General features: G+C 43.7%; 1 protein-coding gene across 2 annotated transcripts in view; it reads right to left on the bottom strand.

The window, feature by feature from the left end:
* The window catches only part of RFTN1 (raftlin, lipid raft linker 1), a 209,530-nt gene that overhangs the window by 61,108 nt on the left and 125,746 nt on the right, over window positions 1–22,676 (bottom strand). For both annotated transcript variants that reach the window (XM_047098825.1, XM_047098824.1), the window contains exon 5: window positions 3,554–3,893. In XM_047098825.1, the coding sequence (XP_046954781.1) occupies window positions 3,554–3,893 (340 nt within the window). The remainder of the gene's footprint in view (window positions 1–3,553; window positions 3,894–22,676) is intronic.

Here is a 22,676-nt window from a genome sequence, read left to right as displayed (position 1 = left end):
CAGAGCTACTGGGGTGCTCTGTGTTCACCATAAGGCAGGGGCAGGAGCGGGAAGGGCAGCGTCCAGGAGTGAGGCATGGGGCTGTCCCTGCACCAGCTCAGGCAGTCTCTGCAGAGCAACGACACCAAACCATCAGGGAAATTCTCCCCGACCAGGAAACAAAAGTCAATGATCAGGAAGAGAACCACATGATGGGTCCCCAGAGAGACCTGTATGGGTGAAGGGGAGCATAACCTCTGGATCAGAGAGGCCGTTCAAGAGCCCACGGGGAGGGGGAGGGGCAGCCTGCCCCGTGTCTGGATGGTGAATTCACCGGCAAGCCCCATGTGAGCAGTCGCAGCCTAGACCCGGCTCCCCTAGGCCTCCTATAAAGGAAATAAATTAAACGAGGAGAAGGAGGGGGAAAGAGGGTGACTCCCTCTGGATTTTTTTTAATTGTCTTGCTGTGATTGCCTATTTAAGCCCACCTGGCAGAAAGAGGAGTAAAAACACTTCACCCTCCTTAGGGGGCCCTGCGAGAAAGGCAAGCTGAAAGCTGAGCAAGCAAGCAGCAGGGAGGGGAAGCTGGGGGGATTTGGGAGGAAGGGTGATGGTGCAAGGAACTGGTAAGACTTCTCAGGAAAAAGATTTAGGAGAGAGGCTTGGGTCAGGTGAAGGCCATGACCAATGTGGGCAGGGTCCCTACATGTCCGGCCTTCGGGGAGGCTGAATGCTCAAGCTAGGAGATAAAACGTCACTACTTGAGAGCATGGAAGGTGACTTTCCTCATCTGTGAAATGGGCTAATAATAGCATCCGCCATCATAAAACTGTTGTTGTGAGGCACCATCAAGATGGCTCATCGGAACTTAGAACAGTTCACCAGAGAGTTACCACCATCATGACTGTCTATCCCCAGCAAGGCCATATATGTGGCCAATAACCCCTGCGTGTTCATTAACTGATGGAAAAAAATCCAAAGGCTCATTTGTTCCACACGACGAAGAACAAAGGATAGCAATAAGCTGCCTAAGTTTCAGAGAGACCCATGGCCTCATGAGCAGAGAGATAAGAGCCCAGCTTTGTGTGTAAACAACAGCCAGCCAGCTGCCCACTGAGTGAGATTAAAGTGGGGTACTGTAACACGCCCCTCCCCCATGGCTGAAATTCCCCTCCACTGTTGGCCTGACCACTTCCAGACACATCCTTCTTTAGCAGGATCTGGTTTGCTAGTAAAGAGAAGGGACTTGAAGAAATGAGGCACAGGCCAGGACACCTTGGGTGCTGAAGGGTCTTTATGGGTTCAGCAATGGAGGGGGCTCTTTGGGTGAGGGAGACAAACAGCCATAGGCCAGTGGGAGGCACGTGGGGGAAATGGTCCTAGGACAAGTCTCCCCAGTTTAATTCTCCCTGGAGTCAACCAAAGAGGGCAGGAAGTCTGGAAGGAGTCTTGGAGAAAGGTGGATTCTAGAGCAGGAAATCTCAGAAAAGTCCTGAGGGGAATTTCGGTATTGAATGCCTCCTTTCTCAAAGCCAGGGCTCCATGCAAAGGTGGAGGCCAGTGGTCAGGGCTACTGAGCCTGTGTGCCAATAATAACAGCTCACACTTAAGAGTCAAGCAGTGCTGAGTGCTTCAGATGTACATCTCGGGGCGCCTGGGTGGCTCAGTCAGTTAAGCGTGCAACTCTTGATCTCAGCTCAGGTCATGATCTCACGGTTCGTCAGATGGAGCCCCAGGTCAGGCTCTGTGCTGACAGTGTGGAGTCTGCTTGGGATTATCTCTCTCTCTGCCTCTCCTCTGCCTCTCTCTCTCAAAATAAATACATAGAACGTTTTAAAAAATGTACACCTAACCTTTCAATATGAACCTATTGTTCCATCTCTATTTTCCAGGGTAAGAAACTGAGGCACAGGACGGTATCTTGTCCAAGACTGCCTAGGTAGAAGGTGGCAAATGCAATGTGAGTGGGGTCTGGTTTCTTAACCACAGTGCTGCCTGTCTCCATGACTCCTGGCCCCTTCTTCAGAGGTGCTGGCTGTGCCTGCCCTGAACTCTCACCCTCGCATGCTCCTTCGAGGAGGTCGGTCTTCCTTCTGGGGATTCAGAACAACACATGCAGCCTAACAGCAATGAGAAGATGGGAGGTTTCTGGAATAACGCTTGGACATTCATCAGGAGGCACACACAGGGTCTAAATGTGCTCTCAGCTACTCTGGAGGGAGAAGTCTACCTCAAACAGTGTGAAAAGTCCCATAGCTGAAAAGCCCTACTTTAGTACATATTTAAGAAGGATCCAGCCATAATATTAAACAACAGCGATAACATATCCCAGAATGGAGGCAGTGCCAATCTCTCGCTCTAAATCAACGTTGCAAGTTAAGTCCAGAATGGCCCACCCCGCAATTTTCTTTCCAGGAAGTACTGACCTAATATAACAAAAGAAACTGTTCCACCTTCTTCTAGATTCTCAGCGCATAAACTGTTCCTCATCATTAAGAAGAGGCTAATTTCAAGAATCAGGAAATGAATAATAACATGAACTAGGAAGATGACCCAGACAGGCCCCCTAAAGCCTGGGGGTCTCCTGGAAGTCTTTTTACCAGTGCACCTTCTGAAGGCTGGAAGAGGCCACGCAGCTCAGACAGGTGCCTGGCTCTTGGGAAATGGCTGGATGCTAGATTTCTTGGAGAAAGAAAAGGAAAGGGAATTACAGGGAAAGGGAAAGAAACTTCACTCACCATAAAGTGAGGGCCTCAGTAAATCTTATTAGTCTATTAGAGTAGAGAGGTATAACAAGATAAGTTCACAGACCAGATCTGCCAATTTCCTAGCCTGGGAGAAGATTTACTCTCTAAATCTCAGTTTACTCAGCTGTAAAATGGGCAATGATACTACAGCTCACCCACATCACACACATCACCACAACTAAGAAATGTTGGCTGCTATTAATAAGTGTTGTTCTTTGAATTTGCCAACCTAAAATGCCTGCTCTAATGGCCGTTACAATGTGATTAGGAGGATTCACATATTGGTGGCCTCTCTTTGGCAGTGTTCTCTCCACACTGCTGATTTGTCAACTATACGCCCTGCCTGAAATCGAGCTGTTTTCAGTACCTAGTGAGTTGAGTTCAGTACCTAGTGTGTTTCCTGCACAATTTGTCCTTAACTGGCTTTCTTGATTTCTTTCTTTAGGCAGATATTCAAAATGAGGGGACCAAAAGGGAGCATACGTTCTGCATTGGTGCCCAGCATCTTAACACTTTTCCTGTGCTAAGAGCAGGGCAATTCAAGGGTAGCACAAGAGCATGGGGCGAAAATCCCTTAAGTTCTAGAATCTACTTCGAACGTGACATGTCGGAGCGACCAGAAGGCAATTCCGTGTGGTTCTGCTCTCCCGGAAGTCACAACTTCAGTACGCAATCAGTCAGGAGGCCCGGAAAAATGCCTGATGAAGTTTCCCCTGTGCGATGGACTGCTGTCTCTACACTCTAATTCCATTTCTTTTTCCTAAAATGCCGTGGGGACTACTGAAAAGCCGTTAGCCTCTCTTTTAAGTGGTTGCTGACATACTTACTTCCCGAGAGTGGCTCCTCACCAACTTCCAGCAGGTCACCCTCCGGCCCATCCAGAGTCTTGCTCACCCCGTGTGGAGAAAATTCTGCTCCGTCCCCCTCTCCTGAGGGCAAGCTGGGTTGCTCAGCGATGGGCGTCTCCCCTCCTGGGCCCTGGCCTGGCTCCCGGCTGCCGTCCATCCCCACGGGAGCACCCGGGTTCTCGTTATTCTCACACCTGCCCGGCTCCTTTTCTGCATCTCTGGCGTCCACTGGGGGGCTGCTGCCTGCCGACCTCGCAGGGCAATGGTACTGAGGTATGACGCCGACAAATTGCAGGCCCTGACTTGCAGCCTCCTGGATCTGTAAGGCAAACAAAATGAAGGGGACTGAGTGAAGGGAACTTTATTCTATCAAAGGGGGACACGGGCAACATCCAAAACGTCTCACTGGAGGATTCTGAGGATAATTCAGTTTGAACATGAAGTCTCTCAAGGTGGCAGGTGTCCCATGTCCCTCTAGGCAGTGGCCACACCCTAACCCTGGCCCGCCTGGGGACAGACAGCATGGGGCTTGCTCTTTTTAATTATGAAGCATATTGGGGGCGCCTGGGTGGCTCAGTCGGTTAAGCCTCCCACTTCGGCTCAGGTCATGATCTTACAGTTTTGTGGGTTTGAGCCCCACATTGGGCTCTGTGCTGACAGCTCAGAACCTGGAGCCTGCTTTAGATTCTGTGTGTGTGTCTCTCTCTCTGACTCTCCCGTGCTTGTGCTCTCTCTTTCTTTCTCAAAAATAAAACATGAAAAAAAATTATGAAGCACGTGGCTAAATAGGGCTGGGATTACCTCTCTTCGCAATACCGCATTCGTCCCTACTGGTTATTTTTTCTCTAAGAGGCTGAAAGAAGGTTCCAAAGGATGAGTTGAAACAAAGAGTTTGAAAGAGGAAGTTCATTTTGGTAAGAGTTTATTTTTTCGTTATTTTTTTTTTTTTCTGATGAATCGCCTACTTCCTGCCAGCCAGGCTACTGTATAATCCAGTATGTCTATATAGCCATATACTAACTACCAGATGACATTTTATGACCCAAAGAGCTTCCTCTTTTAAACAATTGTTTTGGCAAAGAAGGGCGGAGGTGGGGGAAATCATCACTGCGTGGAGGCTGGTGTGCACATTCCCCACAGCAGGGAAATCTGACGGACAGACACCTGTTCCTTGGTGCCCCGCAAGCCAAAGGCACCTGAAAGCCATGCTGGGCCCACAGGTGTTGCTACGGCTGTCTCGTGATTCTGCAGGCTACGGGATACACCATCCAGTCTAGGAAACAGGTAACTTGCTTCTCACTTCCTGAGCCTGCAAGATGGGGGGTGTTGGGGGGGCTAATGACCACACAAAGTACTAAGGCACTTTAACTCTACACTCCCTGACAGATACCCCTGGGCAACTGAATGTAATAGTTGTATGTGAAAGAAAAATTGAAAGTAACAGTCTAATAAAATCAAGCAAGAGCCGACCCAAACTGGAAAATCGGCTTTAAGAGACATCCTGGGCAAGGATGCTCAGGTCATTTTACAGATAAATCAGGAAGTGAAGACCTCAGAGTTGTGTAAGTCTTAGTCACCAGCCTCTGAGTGGATGACCTCAGAAAATCTTGAGGCCTCTGTAGCGATCATCCACTGTCATTTGAGAATTAGTAAGAAACCCCAGCATGGAGCTACTCTTTCTAAGGGAGAAGTAAGCTGTGACCACCCTCCTTGGATGAAACGCCCTAACTTTAAGCCGAAGGTCATTTTAGTTCAACAATGCACACTCTAGAAGGCAATCTACAGCAGTTACAAATGTACCATCCAGTCTTTCTATAAAGTCTAGCTTTTTCTAGAAATAATGACAACAACAGTAGGGATTACCGTCTACTGTAGACCTACTAAGTCCCAGACACTGTACTAGGCATTTTACATAAATCGTCTGTTTAATCCTTCAAACTCACCACATGGTATCATTATCTCCATTTCAGATGAGGATACTGAGGCCCAGAGACATTACGGTCATAAAGTAAGCAGTGAGTAGCTGAGGTTCAAAGCCAGGTCTGACTCAGACCCAAGTTCATTCTCAATCACTAGACCAAGTGGATGCCTCTCAAGGCATCATCAAGTACATATGTGTTCTCGGACATGTATGTGTCCACACATATGCCCGTGGCTGGCTCAATTCACTCTTCAAAAGTTAAACAAAAAAACTTAAAGTCACTCCATCCCATTCCGAAAATTCATTTTGACCCATTAATCTGTGATAGCTGCCTGCTTCTAGAAACTGTTTTGGAAAGCTTCTAAAGGAAGACACAGGTACCAAAGTTTTAAGAGAAAAGAGTGGGAGATCATTATTACCAAAGAACCTGAGGTTAAGGGAAGCTACTGCATATGAAGGCTTGCTCTGAGCCTCCTGGCAACATAGGGAGAGCCATGGATTTTTATAATCCTTAAATGAAATGAGGAAACATGCCAGGTCAATAAGAGAGAAGCATAATTTGCTGGTAAGGAACAGAGAAATTTGTCATATGACTCTTGCAGAGCTATGGAGTCAAATGGGTCTTCCTTAGTTTTAGAGAAAACGAAGAGACATTTTTCTTACATCATTTACATACTCTTAACCCTTGATAGAAGGCGAGGACATTGTGCTAAAGCACAGATCTTCGACAGTCCTTCCGTGTGGCTCTAACGTGATAGAAGCCAGATAACTGAAGGCAGCTGCGGCCGATGGCAGCCCGCTGAGATGTGTCATGCTCGGGGACGGGGCCACTTCAGCACTAACTTCCCCAATTCCCACCGTACTGGAGTGAGGTGGCTTGTTCTCGTCTTAAAAGTTTGTGAAATAATTTCAGAAATCACTTGCCTATGCTTCTTCCCAACGGTTGGGAAAGTGGCTTTTTAAAGTATTGAACGTGTTATGCACATCCTCAGGGCACTGAATTTATAGTAGAAGTAAACGAAAACCTAGCTGCCACAATTTTCATACGTGGGAAAACACCACTAATAACTTCCAGGGGTAGCTCCTACAGGAAGGACAGTGACCCAGCTCCCCTCAAAGCTGCACACCTCTGTTTCAGCCGGGTGGCGTTCCCTTTCATGAACCGCGAGTCTGAGCCTCTCCATTTGCCACCGTGCTGCAGGAACAGGTGCACTGTTGGCACCGCCTTGCACACGCCCCCCTTGCACACAGCCCCTGCTGCGGGTGTCTCACCACACACAAAACAGCTATGACTGTTGAAGTATTAAAAGCTGGTCCCACCGGGGGCTCAACCACAGGCCAGTCTCGACTTGAGTCATGGGGTTTGGAGGCAGAAAGGCTTGGCTTGAAGCTCCAGATGTACGACTCTGGAACCAGAGTATGTTATATCACTTTCTATGCCTTAGTTTTCTCATCCACAAAAGGAGGGAGATCCTACTTCTCTTGCGGTTGCTATGAAGGTTAGACGTTACATACAGCAGGTGTGCCGAAGGACAGGCACAGAGAAGGCACTCCTGACCATCACTATTGCTCTACCCTCTCTCCTCATCGGTCCTAGGCTTCTGTGACCCTGCTGACTGCTGACAGTCATCCAGAAGAAGGAGGTGAGGACTCTGGACACAGGGCATTATCCCAAACCTCTCTTTCCTTACTGGGACTTGAAATTGCGAGAGGCTTTTCATTAATCAGACATGTCCCTTCTCTCCCAACTAACTGGACAACCATACTCCTTTGCCCTCCTGTACCTCAAACTTATCCTCTACGCCAGGGGTTCTCAAAGTGAGAACAGCATCAGCATCACCAGGGAACCTGTCAGAAATGCAAATTCCCAGGCCTTGCTGACTTCAGAAACTCTGAATCAGAGCCCCTGGGGATAGGGCCCAAAGCCTTCCAGGTGATTCCAATACACCCCAAAGTTTGAGAATCACTATTCTAGAATATGCATTTCATGAAGTCTGGAGTTTTGTGCGCTGCTTTGTCCCTGGTGCTAGAATGATGTCTGACATACAGGAGGTGCTCTTTAAGTATCTGTGGAATGAATGAATACATTAAATAATGAGTGAATATGTATGTCTCCTCTCCCAGAATGAGCTCCTTGAAGGTAGAGATGGAGACTGATTAATTTTTCAGCTCCCGGATTCAACTGTATTAAGTCCCAACACTGGCCTAGACCAACATTGCACTTAGGTGCTGGGGATACCAAATGGGGCACCTGGGTGGCTTAGTCAGTTAAGCATCTGACTTCAGGCCAGGTCATAATCTCATGGTTCATGAGTTCAAGCCCTGTGTCGGGTTCTGTGCTGACGGTTCAGAGCCTGGTGTCTGCTTCGGATTCTGTGTCTCCCTCTCTCTCTGCCCCAACAAAAACAAAAACAAAAATAGAAATCCTTACTCTCAAGAAGATTCAGCTAACTACTGTAAACAGCTTTGAAAAACAATTACAGTAATGTGGCACAAAAATGCTTATTTTATAATGTTATATTAAAAAAATCAAGATTCTGGGGTACCTGGGTGGCTCAAGTCAGTTGAGCTTCTGACTCTTGATTTTGGCTCAGATTATGATCCCAGGGTTATGGGATCAAGCCCTGTGTCAGGCTCTGAGCTAAGCCACTGAGCGTGGAGCCTGCTTAAGACACTCTCTCTCTCTCTCTCTCTCTCTTCCTCTCACAGGCTCTCTCTCTCAAATAACAAAAATAAAAAATAAAACAAGATTCTAAATTTTATAGACACAGTATCATGACAGCTATGTCATATTTCTGAAGTGTGTAATTTTTCAAAATTTATCTGATGAGTATGCATATTACTCTAAAAATTTTTTTAATGTTTATTTTTGAGAGAGAGAGCATGCGAGAGAGAGAGAGAGAGTGGGGGAGGGGCAGAGAGGGAGACACAGAATCTGAAGCAGGCTCCAGACTCCAAGCTGTTAGCACAGAGCCCAAAGTGGGGCTCAAACTCACGAACCGCGAGATCATGTCGTGAGGTGAAGTTGGATGCTTAACTGACTGAGCCACCCAGGTGCCCCTGCATATTACTTTTATGCAGTAAATACTGGAAAAATTTCTCATAGAGCATGTTAAATGTAGGAATGGATATAAAGGTACAGAAATGACAGTGATTATTTCTGCCTTAAGGGGAAGCAGAAAAGTTTCTGACAGGTCAGGGCTATAACAAATGAAATAATGTAATACAGTAGGAAGAGGTGAGGAGTGTGACAGAATCAAGAGTGTGTACCTCTCACTTTACACTTTCAAATTCAATTTTTTTCTCCAAAATACTATGCTAGACAAACTCTATCTGGGGACCAAATCTGCAGGAGGCTTTGAAGGATGAATAGGAGTTTACCAGACAGGTGAAATCAAGGGAGAATGGTAATGCAGGTAAAGAGAAAGAAGAATCATCATGGGCAAAAACTTGATAGTATGCAACAGCCTGATGTATTGAAGTGATTTCTATAAATATTTCTGGATCATGACAGGAGAAGCCAGGAATGAGGGTGAACTGGAAATCACAAGGGCCATATGGTGGATGTCACTGAATACCATGCCAACAAAGGCTCTGACTGCACCCTGCAGGCCAGCATATCCCCCACATTTCGCACTATAGTAACTCCAAGGGCAGAGAATAGGGGTCTGAGGGCAAAGCACAAGATTTCTTTGAATGCTCATCTTTTATCTTAAACATTAATGAAAATTTTATATCCTGCACCATAGTACTGTAGAGTACCAGAACGTCTAAAAAGATGGCAAAGGTAAATGCCTCCCTCCCCCCGTCCCCAGCCCTTCCAGAGAAGTTCGCGTCTCAGGCATATGAAACATCTTTGTGCATAAATCTTTGCAGCTCTGCTTACTTCCTTCAGGTGGATTCCTGGAAGAGGAATTAATGAGTCAAGGGATATTAACTTTTCAAAGGCTGGCTACAGGCTGCCAAATTGTTTACCAGAAAGGGGGAGTAGTCCTTTTTAACCAGAGGAACCACATTTAGATTTTATAAAGATCGATATTTGGCTAGACCCTGAGGGTCTTGACTCTTCTTAACTCTAGGACAGCACTCTCTTTTCTCTTTTTCTCTCTTAAAGTCATTTGACTGTGTTTGCCAAACAGATTCCTGTTTGTTTCGCATTTACTCATGTATTCATTTGTTCATTCACAACCTTTCTTGAGCAGATCTCATGAGCATACTAATGGCGGGCCCTAGTTACTGCTCATCGGGGTTCACCCTCAGCCACCTGGTCTCCTCGCGCTACACTCCCTGCAGTAACCTTCTCCACTCACTTGGGTTTAGCCACTAGTTATGTGTTAATTATTCCCAAATTCAGACTCTCCAGCCATGACTTTCCTCTGGAGTTCAAACCTACACGGCCGATGATCATGGCTGCTGGGCCCACCACTGCCCTCATCTCTCCAATTGGAGCCACAGGCATTTTCCTTAGCTCTTGCCTTTCTCTAACCTTGTGTATCTGCTCACCACATCCTGCCAGATTTCTCTCCCAGTGTTTCTGAAATTCCGCTCCCATTCTCCACACATCTAAGATGGACTTACTTCAGGTACTCATCATCTGCTGCTGGACACCACTGTTCCTCCAAGCTACACCAAGTCTTCATGAGCATAGGGTCAAGTCAATATGGAAGATCAAATCACGACCACCCGGGTCACCTTGTTACAGAATTCCCTGCAAATTATCACGTGCGCCTATAAAATTTCTCTAACAACTGTGATTATTAAAACAATAATTGTTAACATTGTACAACTCTTCCACAAAGAATTTAACGTGCATGATCTTAGGCTCCAAAAGAATACCCTACAGAAAAGGAAACTGGTTCCGAGACAGTTATGTGACTGGTCAAACCACCCAGGGATAATCACTGGCAAAGTCTGGATTCAACTCAGCATCCTAAAACCAACGTGATGCTTGCACCTTTAATGAGACCACTCTTTCTACTTCATGTCATCCAGCCTGTGTCCAAGATACCAGTTTAAACTGAAACACAGCTTCACCCACCTTCTTATTTCTGCTGCATTTAAGAACCACCACACCCCCCGATACTTAAAGGAGTAACCCTTGCTGGGTTAGGCAGCAAAAATTAAGTAACACCATTTTCAACTGGTCCAAGACTTCATTCAGCTGCTCTGTAATGAGTAAGCACAAATTTGATAGTTAACTCTATTTTCCCAATCTAAAATCAGAGATTATGATGTGAAAAAGATCTTTCCTTCCTTTTTAAAGACTTATTTCTATAAAAAAATCTCAACTCATTGTAAAAAATTAGAGCTTCTATTTAAAGAATAGCTTTCATGAAAAATAACAACATGACATTGGAATAATCTCAGAAAACTGAGACAGAGAATCTGTTACTCTACTTTCAAAATGAATACCATGCTGCTAAAGATAAGTTCAAGTATATGCAGGTCTTAGCCCTACCATGTGAAAGTAGAGCGTTCCTACGAAAACTTTTAGAAGCCTGAATGGCATAAAGTGAAGAAGGAATTATCATTAATTTCTATGGAAAAAATTTTGAGCATTCCCAGATCCAAAAAATAACCTCTCTTAAGCCTTTCTGATACCTTAGGAAACATTTTGCTAACAGATGCACAAAATAAATCTAGATAAAGCACAGATGCTCATAGACATAGTTCAAAGCTATGGAGGCTGGATACTGAGATGCTGAGCGTCATTCCCCAGGGAAGGAGCTTGGTGGGGCCACTGTTGCTGCCTGGGGTACGTGCTGCCTCTGTAATGGCTTGCTGCAAAACAAACGCTGAATGCTATTTTTGCTTTTTGCCTTTTTTCATAAAAGCAAAAATCCTCATTGGATTTCTTTCACTTGGTGAAAACGGGTACTAAGGTAGGTTTTTGTACAAGGGAAGCTGCATAACATGAACTCTTGAAAAGCAGGGGATACCTGCACTCTATCTAGTACAGGTGTTTGTGTTTTAGAGAATAAGTATCAGTCAGGGTGAAACCAGTTACAGAGAAGCGGAACGTGGATCGGATTTTGTAAAAATGAAAGCTATATGTCACATGGAGAAAGGAGCAGAATGGGCTTCTGCTGACAGGTCAGTAGGAACTGGAGTGCCCACAGACCATACCAGACGGCATGGGTGAAGGGTGAGAGACAAAGACCATTCTGTCTGAATCTAGTGAAAGAGTTGCCATGGGTCAAATGGCTAAACTATGATGACCAGTTGCTTGGTCAAACTAGTCTAGACGTTGCTGTAGAGAGATTTTAAACATGTGACTGACACCTATAATTAATTGACTAGAACTAAAGCAGGTTACCCTCCATAATGTGGATGGACCTCACTCAATCAGTGGAAGGCCTTAAATGCAAAGACTGACTTTTTCCAAAGAAGGAATTCTGCCTTTAGACAACAGCATGGAAAATCTGCCTCAGTTTTCAACCTTCAGACTCCAGACTGCAACATCACTCTTACCTGAGCCTCCAGTTGGCAGGACAGCCCTCCAGGTTTCGGACTTGTCAGTTCCCAAGACCCTTAAACTCAATCAATTTCAATCCCAGTATCTCTCTCTACAGACAGATCAATCAATAGACAGATAATCCTATTAGGTCTGTTTCTCCAGAGAATTCAAATTCAGGGGGAAAACAGGGAAAGGGAGTGAGGTGTATAAGACAGCACAGGGCAGGCTGATAAAGGTCTTTAAATCTAAATCTGACTTGGTGTGAAATGAAGAGATGCCTAAGAGCTCCCAAAAGGCAGTGAGAGAGCATGTGCCCCCAACAGAAACAACACCACTAGGACTTAATCTGGCATTGAATCAAGGTCCCAGGGGAGAGAGTGAGGTATGGCAAGAAGGTTACCAGTGGTCACTGTCATCAGGTAAAGGAAATTTCCCCACCACATTTTGAAATGAGGGAAAGTAAATCCTTAACCGGTAGATTTAACTTCTACAAGTTATAGGCAGTTTCTAACTTTCTGATGAACTTAATGGAATGGCTATAATTCATTAGCTAATTTATGCTGGAAATCAGAAACTCACTGAATTTTTAAAAATGTAGAGGGGCACGTGGGTGGCTCAGTCGGTTAAGCGTCCGACTTCAGCTCAGGTCATGATCTCTCAGTTAATGAGTTTGAGCCTCATGTTGGGCTCTGAGCTGACAGCTCAGAGCCTGGAGCCTGCTTCCTGTGTCTCCCTCTCTCTCTGACACTCCCCAGCTCGTGCTCTGTCTCTCAAAAATAAATAAATGTAATAAATAAACAAATAAATAAATAAAGCAAGCCAAGAGTGACGATTTAAATTTAAGTTAATTCAAACAAAATTAAATTAAAAGTTCAGTTCCTCAGGCCACATCTCAAGTGTTCAATAGCCATTCATGGCTAGTGACTATAGCATAAGACAATGAAGATACAGAACACTTCCATCATCACATAAGAAGTATTATTATGAGCATAATAGACCATATAAAATACTGAATAATAGAGGGGTGCTGGGGTGGTTCAGTTGGTTAAGTGTCTAACTTTGGCTCAGGTCACGATCTCACGGTTCGTGGGTTCAAGCCCCGCATCAGGCTTTGTGCTGACAGCTCAGATCCTGGAGCCTGCTTCGGATTCTGTGTTTCCCTCTCTCTGCCCCTCCCCCACTCACACTGTCTGTCTGTCTCTCTCAAAAATAAATAAATATTTAAAAAATAAAAAAAATACTGAATAATAGAAACAGTTTTCAACAATGACTTCAGGGGCATGTAACAATAGGGAAAAGAGCAAGAGCCACACTCACACACACACACACACACACACACACCCCAAATTTACCCTAGACCAGACCACTGCCCACTCTGACCCCTCCCCCATAATTCATAGGCCACCATTCTGCAACAGCTGACATTTTAAAGTCTTTGGGGATTTATGAAATAGAAAGGCAACCTACAGAGGCATGCACTTATGTCAAGACCAGGCACAAAAATGCTGTTCTGAATTGCACAGTTACACATGAGTCTTTACGGTGAATATTTTATCATACACACACAACCCTTCTCATCTTTTGTCACCTAAACTCTTGTACAGCTTTCTGAGAAGAAAGGTTCAAAAATAGCACGGGTTTAAGCTCAAGTCTGAAGATGCCTTGAGTTCGGATGTGTTAACGTTTAGCTTTAGAAATTGAAACCTTTACTAAGCACTGCTGGGAGTTTAGCTCCATTATCATATAAACCTGCTGGTGTTGTGGTTTTCTCCTTTAATGACCAGGAGGTCTTAGAATGAGCCCTGAACAAGAAGTCTGAGACATACAGCTTCAGACCCAACTCTGCAACTCACTAGTTTAGTTACTGGTCAACCCAGCTAATCTATCTGAACCTCAGTTACCTCATTTATAAAATGGGGTTAATAATACCCATTCATTCATGCCATAATGCGATACCTTAGTATGTGCTAGGCACTAGGAGCTTGGGAAACAATAGCGAGTCAAACAGGCACTATCCCTACCCTCTTTTTTTTTTTTAATTTTTTAAAAAAATTTAATCCAAATTAGTTAGCATATAGTGCAACGATGATTTCGGGAGTAGATTCCTTAATGCCCCTTACCCATTTAGCCCATCCCCCCTCCCACACTCCCCCTCCAGTAACCCTCTGTTTGTTCTCCATATTTATGAGTCTCTTATGCTTTGTCCCCCTCCCTCCTTTTATATTATTTTTGTTTCCCTTCCCTTATGTTCATCTGTTTTGTCTCTTAAAGTCCTCATATAATGAAGTCATATATGATATTTGTCTTTCTCTGACTGACTCATTTCACTTAGCATAATACCCTCCAGTTCCATCCACGTAGTTGCAAATGGCAAGATTTCTTTTTGATTGCCGAGTAATACTCCATTGTATATATACAACACATCTTCTTTATCCATTCACCCATCGATGGACATTTAGGCTCTTTCCATATTTTGGCTATTGTGGATAGTGCTGCTATAAACATGGGGGATGCATGTGTCCTTTCGAAACAGCACATCTGTATCCCGTGGATAAATGCCTAGTAGTGCAATTGCTGGGTCGTAGGGTACTTCTATTTTTAGTTTTTTGACGAACCTCCATACTGTTTTCCAGAGTGGCCTCACCAGCTTGCATTCCCATATCCCTGCCCTCTTGAATTTAGTATGTGTCCAACTCAAAGGGTAACTTCGAGACTCTGGAAGAGTTAATGTGTTCAATCCTTCTCAGACTATCTATGCTCAGTTTGAGGGACCACCCCTTGCCCTGGCAGGGCTGGGGTTGGGGGGGAAGAGGTGCCTTTATTCTTCCTCTGCTATTAGGGGTGATTTGGTGGGAGGCTTGGAAAATTCTGAAAGAACCCAGAAAACTACAAACTCCCTAAAACAAAAGGAAGAGGTGGAGCCCAGTGTGCTGGTGGTAGTAGAGAATGGATCCATCCTCTTTGGTGGCTCCCTTCAGGGCAGGCATTTCTGACAAAAGGATTTTTATTGGCCTTCATTATCTGTGTTAATTGACTCCTTTCATATAGAGGGTGCCTATAATTTCACAATTCATTAAAATTATAGTGCATGGGAGTTAGAAATCAGTAGAACAGAGAGATGTGCTGTTTAATGCCTATTCCTCAAAGATCTTCAATTAGCTATTGGTGCCTCCTGAAAACCAACCCACTAGAAGACTCCAACTTGTCAAAAGTCTAAGTCAAAGATGCAAAAGGGAGGTACACAAGGAAAGGCCTACATACGAGGAATGACTCAGTGGGATCTCAAATAGCAGCCAAGTGGCCTCAAATAGGGCCAGAGATGGACCTTAGGAAGACCTGGAGCCAGTGTCTTCAGCACAGTCAGGAAACTTTCTCCAAGTTTTCTCCCTACTTGTCTTTATTTGTTAGCATCATTCTTCTTTCTTATTTAGGACAGATTTTCTCCGTGTGGCAGGAAATAGGATCATTGTCAGATTCTGAGCTTTCTGCTTACAGTCTAGCAACTAGAGATGAAGTGTCCAAACTTCCTAGTTACACATTGTGAAAGATCCCAGAGAAGGGCTCTGATTGGTCCAGCTTAGGTCAGGTATCCACTTCTGGGCCAGTCAGCTCTGGCCAGGGGCAGGGTAGCTCCCATGGAAGTAATACAGCTGGATTGTTGGAACAAAGGTTAGCAACAGGAAGAGGTAAGAAAGTGTCATAGATCATGTAGAGAAGAGCAAATGCTCATTATGCCTGCACAGAAAATCCATAATTACAAAAGCTTACATTTATTGAGTGATCACTGGTGTGCCACAGACTATTTTAAGGGCCTTACAGGAGTTAACTCATGTAATCCTTATAGCAACAATAATAGATTTTCCTTTTTAGCCCCATGTTACAGATTAGAAAACTGAGGCACAGAGAAGTTGCACAGGTTGGCCTTGGTCACACAGCTAGTAAATGGCAGGTAGCATTCAAACACAGGCAGTTTGGTTCCAGACTCCTACCTATTATACCATTCAGCATTATATTGTCTATACTATATGCTATACTCGAATCCACATTTTGAAATACCAGGGCTAGATCATGAAGAGTGTTGAATCTTTAGAGTCTGGACTTTTTATTCTGTAGGCAATGAGGTACCATCACGGTGTCAGAGCAGCAGTGACATAATCATGTTTCTCCCAAGGAAAATTAATCTGTCCACAGGATGTAGTACGAATCGAGGCAGGGGTTGGTGGTAACAGAAATGAGCACACAGGAGGCAAAAAGAGTGGTTGAGGGCCTGGGAGTCACCGCAGAGGTTGTGGGAAAGGTCATTAAGAGCTACTTTTGCCTGGGAAAGGATGTGAGTGAAAGGTGGATGGGAGACCGAAAGTAGAGACAGCAGTCTGTCGACTAAAAGGCCTTGTACCACAGGACTCTGATGTGTTAAACAACTGGCAATCATCCAAACAAGAACACTTTGAAAACAAAAGGTGAAATTATGAATAATAATGCTGTGATAACAGGGATGAGTTGGAACTATCCAAGGGAAACGAGGCACATGGTCACCTAAACATGACCAGCAGTGAAGACCCAGAAAGCTGCTTTAAAGAAGACTCGAATGACCTCTTTCTCATCCTTCCCTGCCCAACATGTGGTCTGCTTCTTCCATCACACTCCTGGTATTACATCCTTGGCTTCCTCTGCCTGGCCCCTCCCACAATGTCAAATCCATCCCATCAGTGCAGGGTCACAACAAAGAAGGCTTAAGGTCTTCCATCTAGACCACAAGTAGACACTGTGCTGACCTGTAATCCCTCCTTCCACCTCTAGCCAGCGCTCCTGTCCTGCCCCTGGGTGACCACCCCCGCACCTTGTTCAGACCTCTCTACTTTCCCTAGCCTTTGTTCTTTTACCATTCAAAGTTCCTCCCCTTTCGGTCTAAGCAGAACCTTCTGTTTGAAATGCTGTTCCACCCACTCTCCCCACGACAGGATTCTCCTTGCTACCAGGATCCCCTCTTCCCATTTATGGCCCTCCCTGAAATCCCAGTCTAAAAATGGTCACCTGGACATATTTCAGCATTATCTCTTTCCTTAATTTTTATCATATCCCTTATTTCTAAATGTTTTCTTACTAACTTAGTGTTTTTCCCAGTTGAATGAGAACTCTGTGAGGGCAGGAATGAGTTCTCTGTGAGAACTCTATTTTGTTCCCTACTATGTCCCCAGCATCTGAAACAGTTTCTGGTACCTCGTAAATCCTCACCAAATGCCATTAAAGGGAAGAATAGGAAAGAGGTGAAATTTACAGCATCTCAGGTTACTTCTAAGTGGAGCGTCTTTGACTCTACAATTTCAGGAACTATCCATCTGGGACTAATATTGTTTTACAAATAACACTCATTTGAGATTTTGAAAATCTGCACATCATTTGTTACTCATCTCATTTTAACAGTGAAAAAAACCTGAAGCCTAGAGAAATTAAGGGGTTACAAGTCCAGGAGTACATCTTAAGAAAGCAACTGTTAAAATAAAATTACTTGCAACCCTTGGGTTTCCAGTCCCATCTCTTAACAAACCAGGTCAATCTTCCCCTCAGGCAAAAGAAAACATATAGTAACAAACAATTTGCTCATATCAGTGCTTCTTATCAAGGTAAAAAATGCCTCATAACTGGGCATTCCTTGGAGCCTTTTTTCTTAAAGGAACTACCTAACACAAGATCATGCATTTCTTTAAAAAAACAAAATGAAACAAAACAGCTAGAATTCAGAATCCTGGAGCCGCTGAGGTTGACAATCCCAGTTTTATACTTTGGTAATGCCAGTGACCCTGGCATTTTAGGCTAGGGGCAAAGAACTTCAAAGGCTTATTAAGACTCCTGAGAATGTTCTGGAAAACCAGTTTTAGAGTCTTCATGGAACTCAAATCTCAGCACCACAGTTAAATGACTGAGGCAAAAGAACGTAAGTTTAAAGAACTTTAACCAAGAACAGATGTTTCCTTTCACACCACACTGCTTTAACATCCAGTATTTGTGATTTTTTTCCCCCAACCATTCCCTGATTTACATAGGCCTTCAAAACATTAATGAAAGGCACTTTAACAAAATGTTGAGATGGTGTGGTTGGACAAGTGCTATCCTAGTTTTACCTCTTGGTTAAAAAAAAAAAAATCCTTTTCTATTCCCATGACTTCAGACCAACAAAAATATAACACGGTCCTAATGGCATTTGAAACCCCCATGGTAAACAGAGCAGTTAAACTAAGTACTTGGGGATGGTTTTCATTACAATGTGCTAAAGAAATGAATGTTTTATTGTTCCTTTGTAAATACCCTGGAGAACCTTGGGACGGTTCTTCTGGAAGATGGAAATGATTTAAGAGAGTTTCAGATCTCACGAAGACATGTGATCTCTGTGAGTAACAAATAGGATTTATTTTGAAGGGGGAGGAATGGAGCTTTGCATTTACAACAGTTGAGAATTACACTTAAAGATTATTTTCAATGTCCAATGACCCTTATATTCAATATTCAATTCCACTTCTTGCCTTCCTTTTTATTTTTTATGTATTCCATATTTGCCCTAGCATGGTCTCAAAGTTCTCTCCCACTAGAATGAAAACAGCATGTCTGAATTCATGTATGTGGCAGATTGTGCGTTCTATGCCACAACAGTATTTCTCATTCCAAACTATCTGCTGGAACCTTGCCCCTCCCCCATCAAGAAGTAGAGTCTATGCCCCTCTACTTGAACCCGTATGGTTTTGACCAATGAGTGAGGTGAAAAGGGTGCTATGTGACTTTTGAGGCCTGGTCGTAAAAATTCCGTGAATGTCCACCTTGTTCTCTTGGGATGTTTGGTCTTAGGACCCAGCCATCCTGTTTTGAGGAGTCCAACTCCAAGAGTCCAAGAGTCTGTGGAGAGGCCTGTAGCCAGCAACAACTTGTCAGCCATGTGAGTGGCCTTCTCGAAAGTGGACCCCCAGCCACTGCCAAGCCGCCCGGTTGACATCGCATGGAACAAAGATTAGCCACCCCTGCCAAATCCTGCCCAAGTTGTAGATTTATGAGCAAAATAAAAGACTTGTTTTATATCTCTATGTTTGGGGGTAGTTCATTACAACACAGCAATTTACAACCTCTTAAAATACAGCAATCCTCACCAACTCATACCCATGGGAAGACACCAGACCATAGTAATGTCTTAAAGCAAAATCTCCATCCTTCATGAAGGATGCAGTTGGCAGCACTCTCAATATGCAGAAATGTAAACAAGGATAACACGAATACTTCCAAGGAGTGGGCCTCGAGGGATACGCTTTAGTCGAGAGGTAAGAACAGTTTGTAATTAGCTTCTCAGTTTGTGACGATGATGCCTCGGAACTGCTACCACTAGGCAGGTACTCTGAGGTAAGCATCGCCCCTGCAGCGTGCCTTACATTATTAATCGGCTGAGCAAACCTACAGACACAAGCTCAGTTCTTGTTTATCACAAGTTACAAATGTGCAGAATGTGAATTAATGATGATGTTTTACCATTCAAGAGCGACACAGACTAATGCCCACATTCCCGGGCACCATCAGAGTCGGAAGGGGTTGTAGAGACCTCTGTGCTTGAGGCGTAGGAAAAAAATCCATCTGTGTTATTCTTAAGGTGCCATAAAGAGAATCTTCCATTGCCCTCTGGGGAGTGTCTCAGAAGGGAGTCAGAGTAGCAGCTACATCTCTCATTCAAAACGGGAAGTCATTGAAATCAAAGTTTCTACACCAACTGAATGATAAAGAGTTCCAACAAAAACTAACTTTACTTCTACCAGGAATATATTTAAACATTTTCTTTTAAAGTTTCTTCCATGTTTTCAGGTATTTTCTTTTGATTTCTACTCCTTGTACCCTCCATATCCCAACCTTCTCCTCTGTGAAGAAGCTTTCTTTACAAAAGCTTCTTTGACTGCCTTCTGCTCAATAAATCAATAATATCCTTATCACTCCACCAGTAACATCCTTACTGCCTCCACCAATAACCCTACTTAAAGAAACTGTGGCGGGGGGGGGGCGCCTGGGTGGCTCAGTTGGTTGGGTGTCTGACTCTTGGTTTCTGCTCAGGTCATGATCTCACGGTTTGTGGGTTCCAGCCCTGCATTGGGCTCTGTGCTGACAGCTCAGAGCTTGCTTGGGATTCTTTCTCTCTGCCCCTCCCCTGCTCACACACTCCTTCTCTTTCTCTCTCTCTCTCTCTCAAAATAAATAGATAAAAACTTTAAACAAAGAAAGAAACTGTGGTATATGTATACAATGAAACACTACTCGACCACTGAAAAGAAGGAAATCCTACCATTTGCAATAACATGGATGGACCTTGAGGGCATTGCGCTAAGTGAAATAAGTCAGATAAAAGAAGACAAATACTGTATGATATAACTTATATGTGAAATCTAAAAAAGTCAAACACACAGCAACAGTAGAATGATGGTTACCAGGGGTTCAGGGTGAGTAAGGGAAATGGGGAGGTGGTGGCCAAAGGGTACAAATGTACAGTTATAAGCTCAATACATTCTGGAAATGTAATCACACCATGGTGACTATAGTTAACAAAACTGTACATATTGTATAATTGAAATTTGCTAAGAGAAAAGATGTTAATATTCTCATCACAAAAAAGAGTTTCAGATCTCATGAAGTGATGTGTTAAATAACCTTAATGTGGTAACCATTTCACAATATGTAGGTATTTCAAATCATCATGTTGTACACCTTAAATTAACAAAGTATTGTCACTTATATCTCAATAAAACTGGAAAAATAATAATATCCCTACTACCCCACTACCCCCACCAATACACCAGCTCTATCACTCCCACCAATAAGAGTGCTAAACAATAACATCCCTAATACCCCATCAAATTACCTACCCATCATCCCCAGCTACCTTTTCTTTTTTTTAAGCTTATTTATTTATTTTGAGAGAGCGAGAGAGAGCACACACACGAGGGTCAGCAAGAAGGACAGATAGAGAATCAATCCCAAGCAGCCTCTGTGCCATCAGTGCAGAGACTGATACGGGGCTGGATCCCACAATGTGTGAGATCATGACCTGAGCTGAAATCAAGAGTCAGACCTCAACCGACTAAGCCACCCAGACGCCCCCACCAACTACTTTTTCAATACCTAAGAATACTACTGTAAGGCTAACAGAATGAAAATACAGATTGGGAAGTAACTAATTAGATGGGAAACTTTGGTTCTATCTATTTTCACTTATTGCGTAGACTAGATGTGTAATAACTGGTTATGAAAGTACTTTGGCCTTTTGTCCAAATATACATATCTTGTGTTACTTTTATAGATTACAGCACCACCCACAGAGTGATAATCTCTCTTGTTCTTTAGTCCTGTAAACACTTAAGTCAGAAGTGATCCAATAAGTGAATCATTTGAAGTTTGGATTTTCCTCACAACATATTTTCTTCACTGGAATCTTAGAAGGCAACTTTTATTTCTAACCTCATAAAAAGAAAAAAGAACGTACAAAAATAATAGCCCTGATTTAAATTCCAATCACAGTTATTAGTGAAGGGGGCAAGACGAAAATAGTTATCACTCAACAAACATCGATTTACTGGATGAAGAGCACAGGGAATACTAAAATGAGCCCAGCAGAATTTACAAAATGAGGATGTGTGGTGCTAAAATCCAGCATGTCACCATCATAAACCTGAATTAGTCAAACAAGCCTCTTTGATGAGGGAGAAATAATTCAAATAATTCTATGGCTTTACCATAGAATCACAGAATATTAGCGATTATCCATGTGCAAAAGCCTGATCTGACAGAGAACAAAGAATTCAAGAAAGTGATGTGCCTTGCCTAAATGACTGTCAGTTAAGCAGCAGGTTTCCTTTACTGGAATCAGGAGAAAATTCTGGAATTTTTGTGTCCAAGTGCTTCCCACCACCACCACCACCCGTCCCTCCCCACACCATGTTCCACTGCTGACTAATCCTAACAGGACTGGCTCTCTGAGTGGAAATTCTCCCCAAAGGCAGAAAGGAGAAAACCTTACATGGGTTGTGATCCTATCGTACTGGCTCTCAAAGACCCTCAGAAAACATTCCACATAATCTCAAACAATAAAAGCGAAACCTTCCAGTTTCGGGGGAAGATACAGCAATCAGCTTAACTGCTTGCCAGGATAAACCCCACTTCTCAGATGAGACATCCCACCCTCCACATGCCGTGAGGTTAGTCCAAATTCCCACGTTCATTGTCTGTGCTGGAACCCACACAAATCTGGCAGACAGGAGGTCTCACCGAGCGGGGACATTCAGCACCTCTGAACAACGCAGACGGGGAAGTTCAACCTGTGCTGTGAACCTGTCAGCTACCACATGTGTTCACTGACGGTGCATAATTAGCACTCAAAACATGTTCCATCTCATAAAGAAAGATATATATATGCACATATATATGCATGCATGCCACTTTGGAAACTTTCCTGGTGATAACAGCAATTTCCATATTTGTAAATGTGTCTGCTGAGAAGTATGAGGTAGAAATGGGTGACATATAACCTTCACAAATCACTTCCAGAAAGAGTTTACTCAACAGGTTTCAAACACCCTGAACTCTGGAAAAAGCTACTGCAAGTTACAGGAAAAAGAAAATGCATGAACGTCTGTCTACTTTATCTTCATCACGTTACCTCTGAAAGTATCTGTCTACACAACTCTGAATTTCTGTTCAAGCCTCAG

The sequence above is a fragment of the Lynx rufus genome, unplaced genomic scaffold (genome assembly GCF_022079265.1).
Source record: "Lynx rufus isolate CCGP_SWC_20201006 ecotype Redwood Valley unplaced genomic scaffold, mLynRuf1.p SCAF_5, whole genome shotgun sequence".
In the NCBI taxonomy this organism is placed as follows: domain Eukaryota; kingdom Metazoa; phylum Chordata; class Mammalia; order Carnivora; family Felidae; genus Lynx; species Lynx rufus.
Note: the sequence above shows the minus strand (reverse complement) of the source record. Positions and strands in the feature narration are given on the sequence as shown.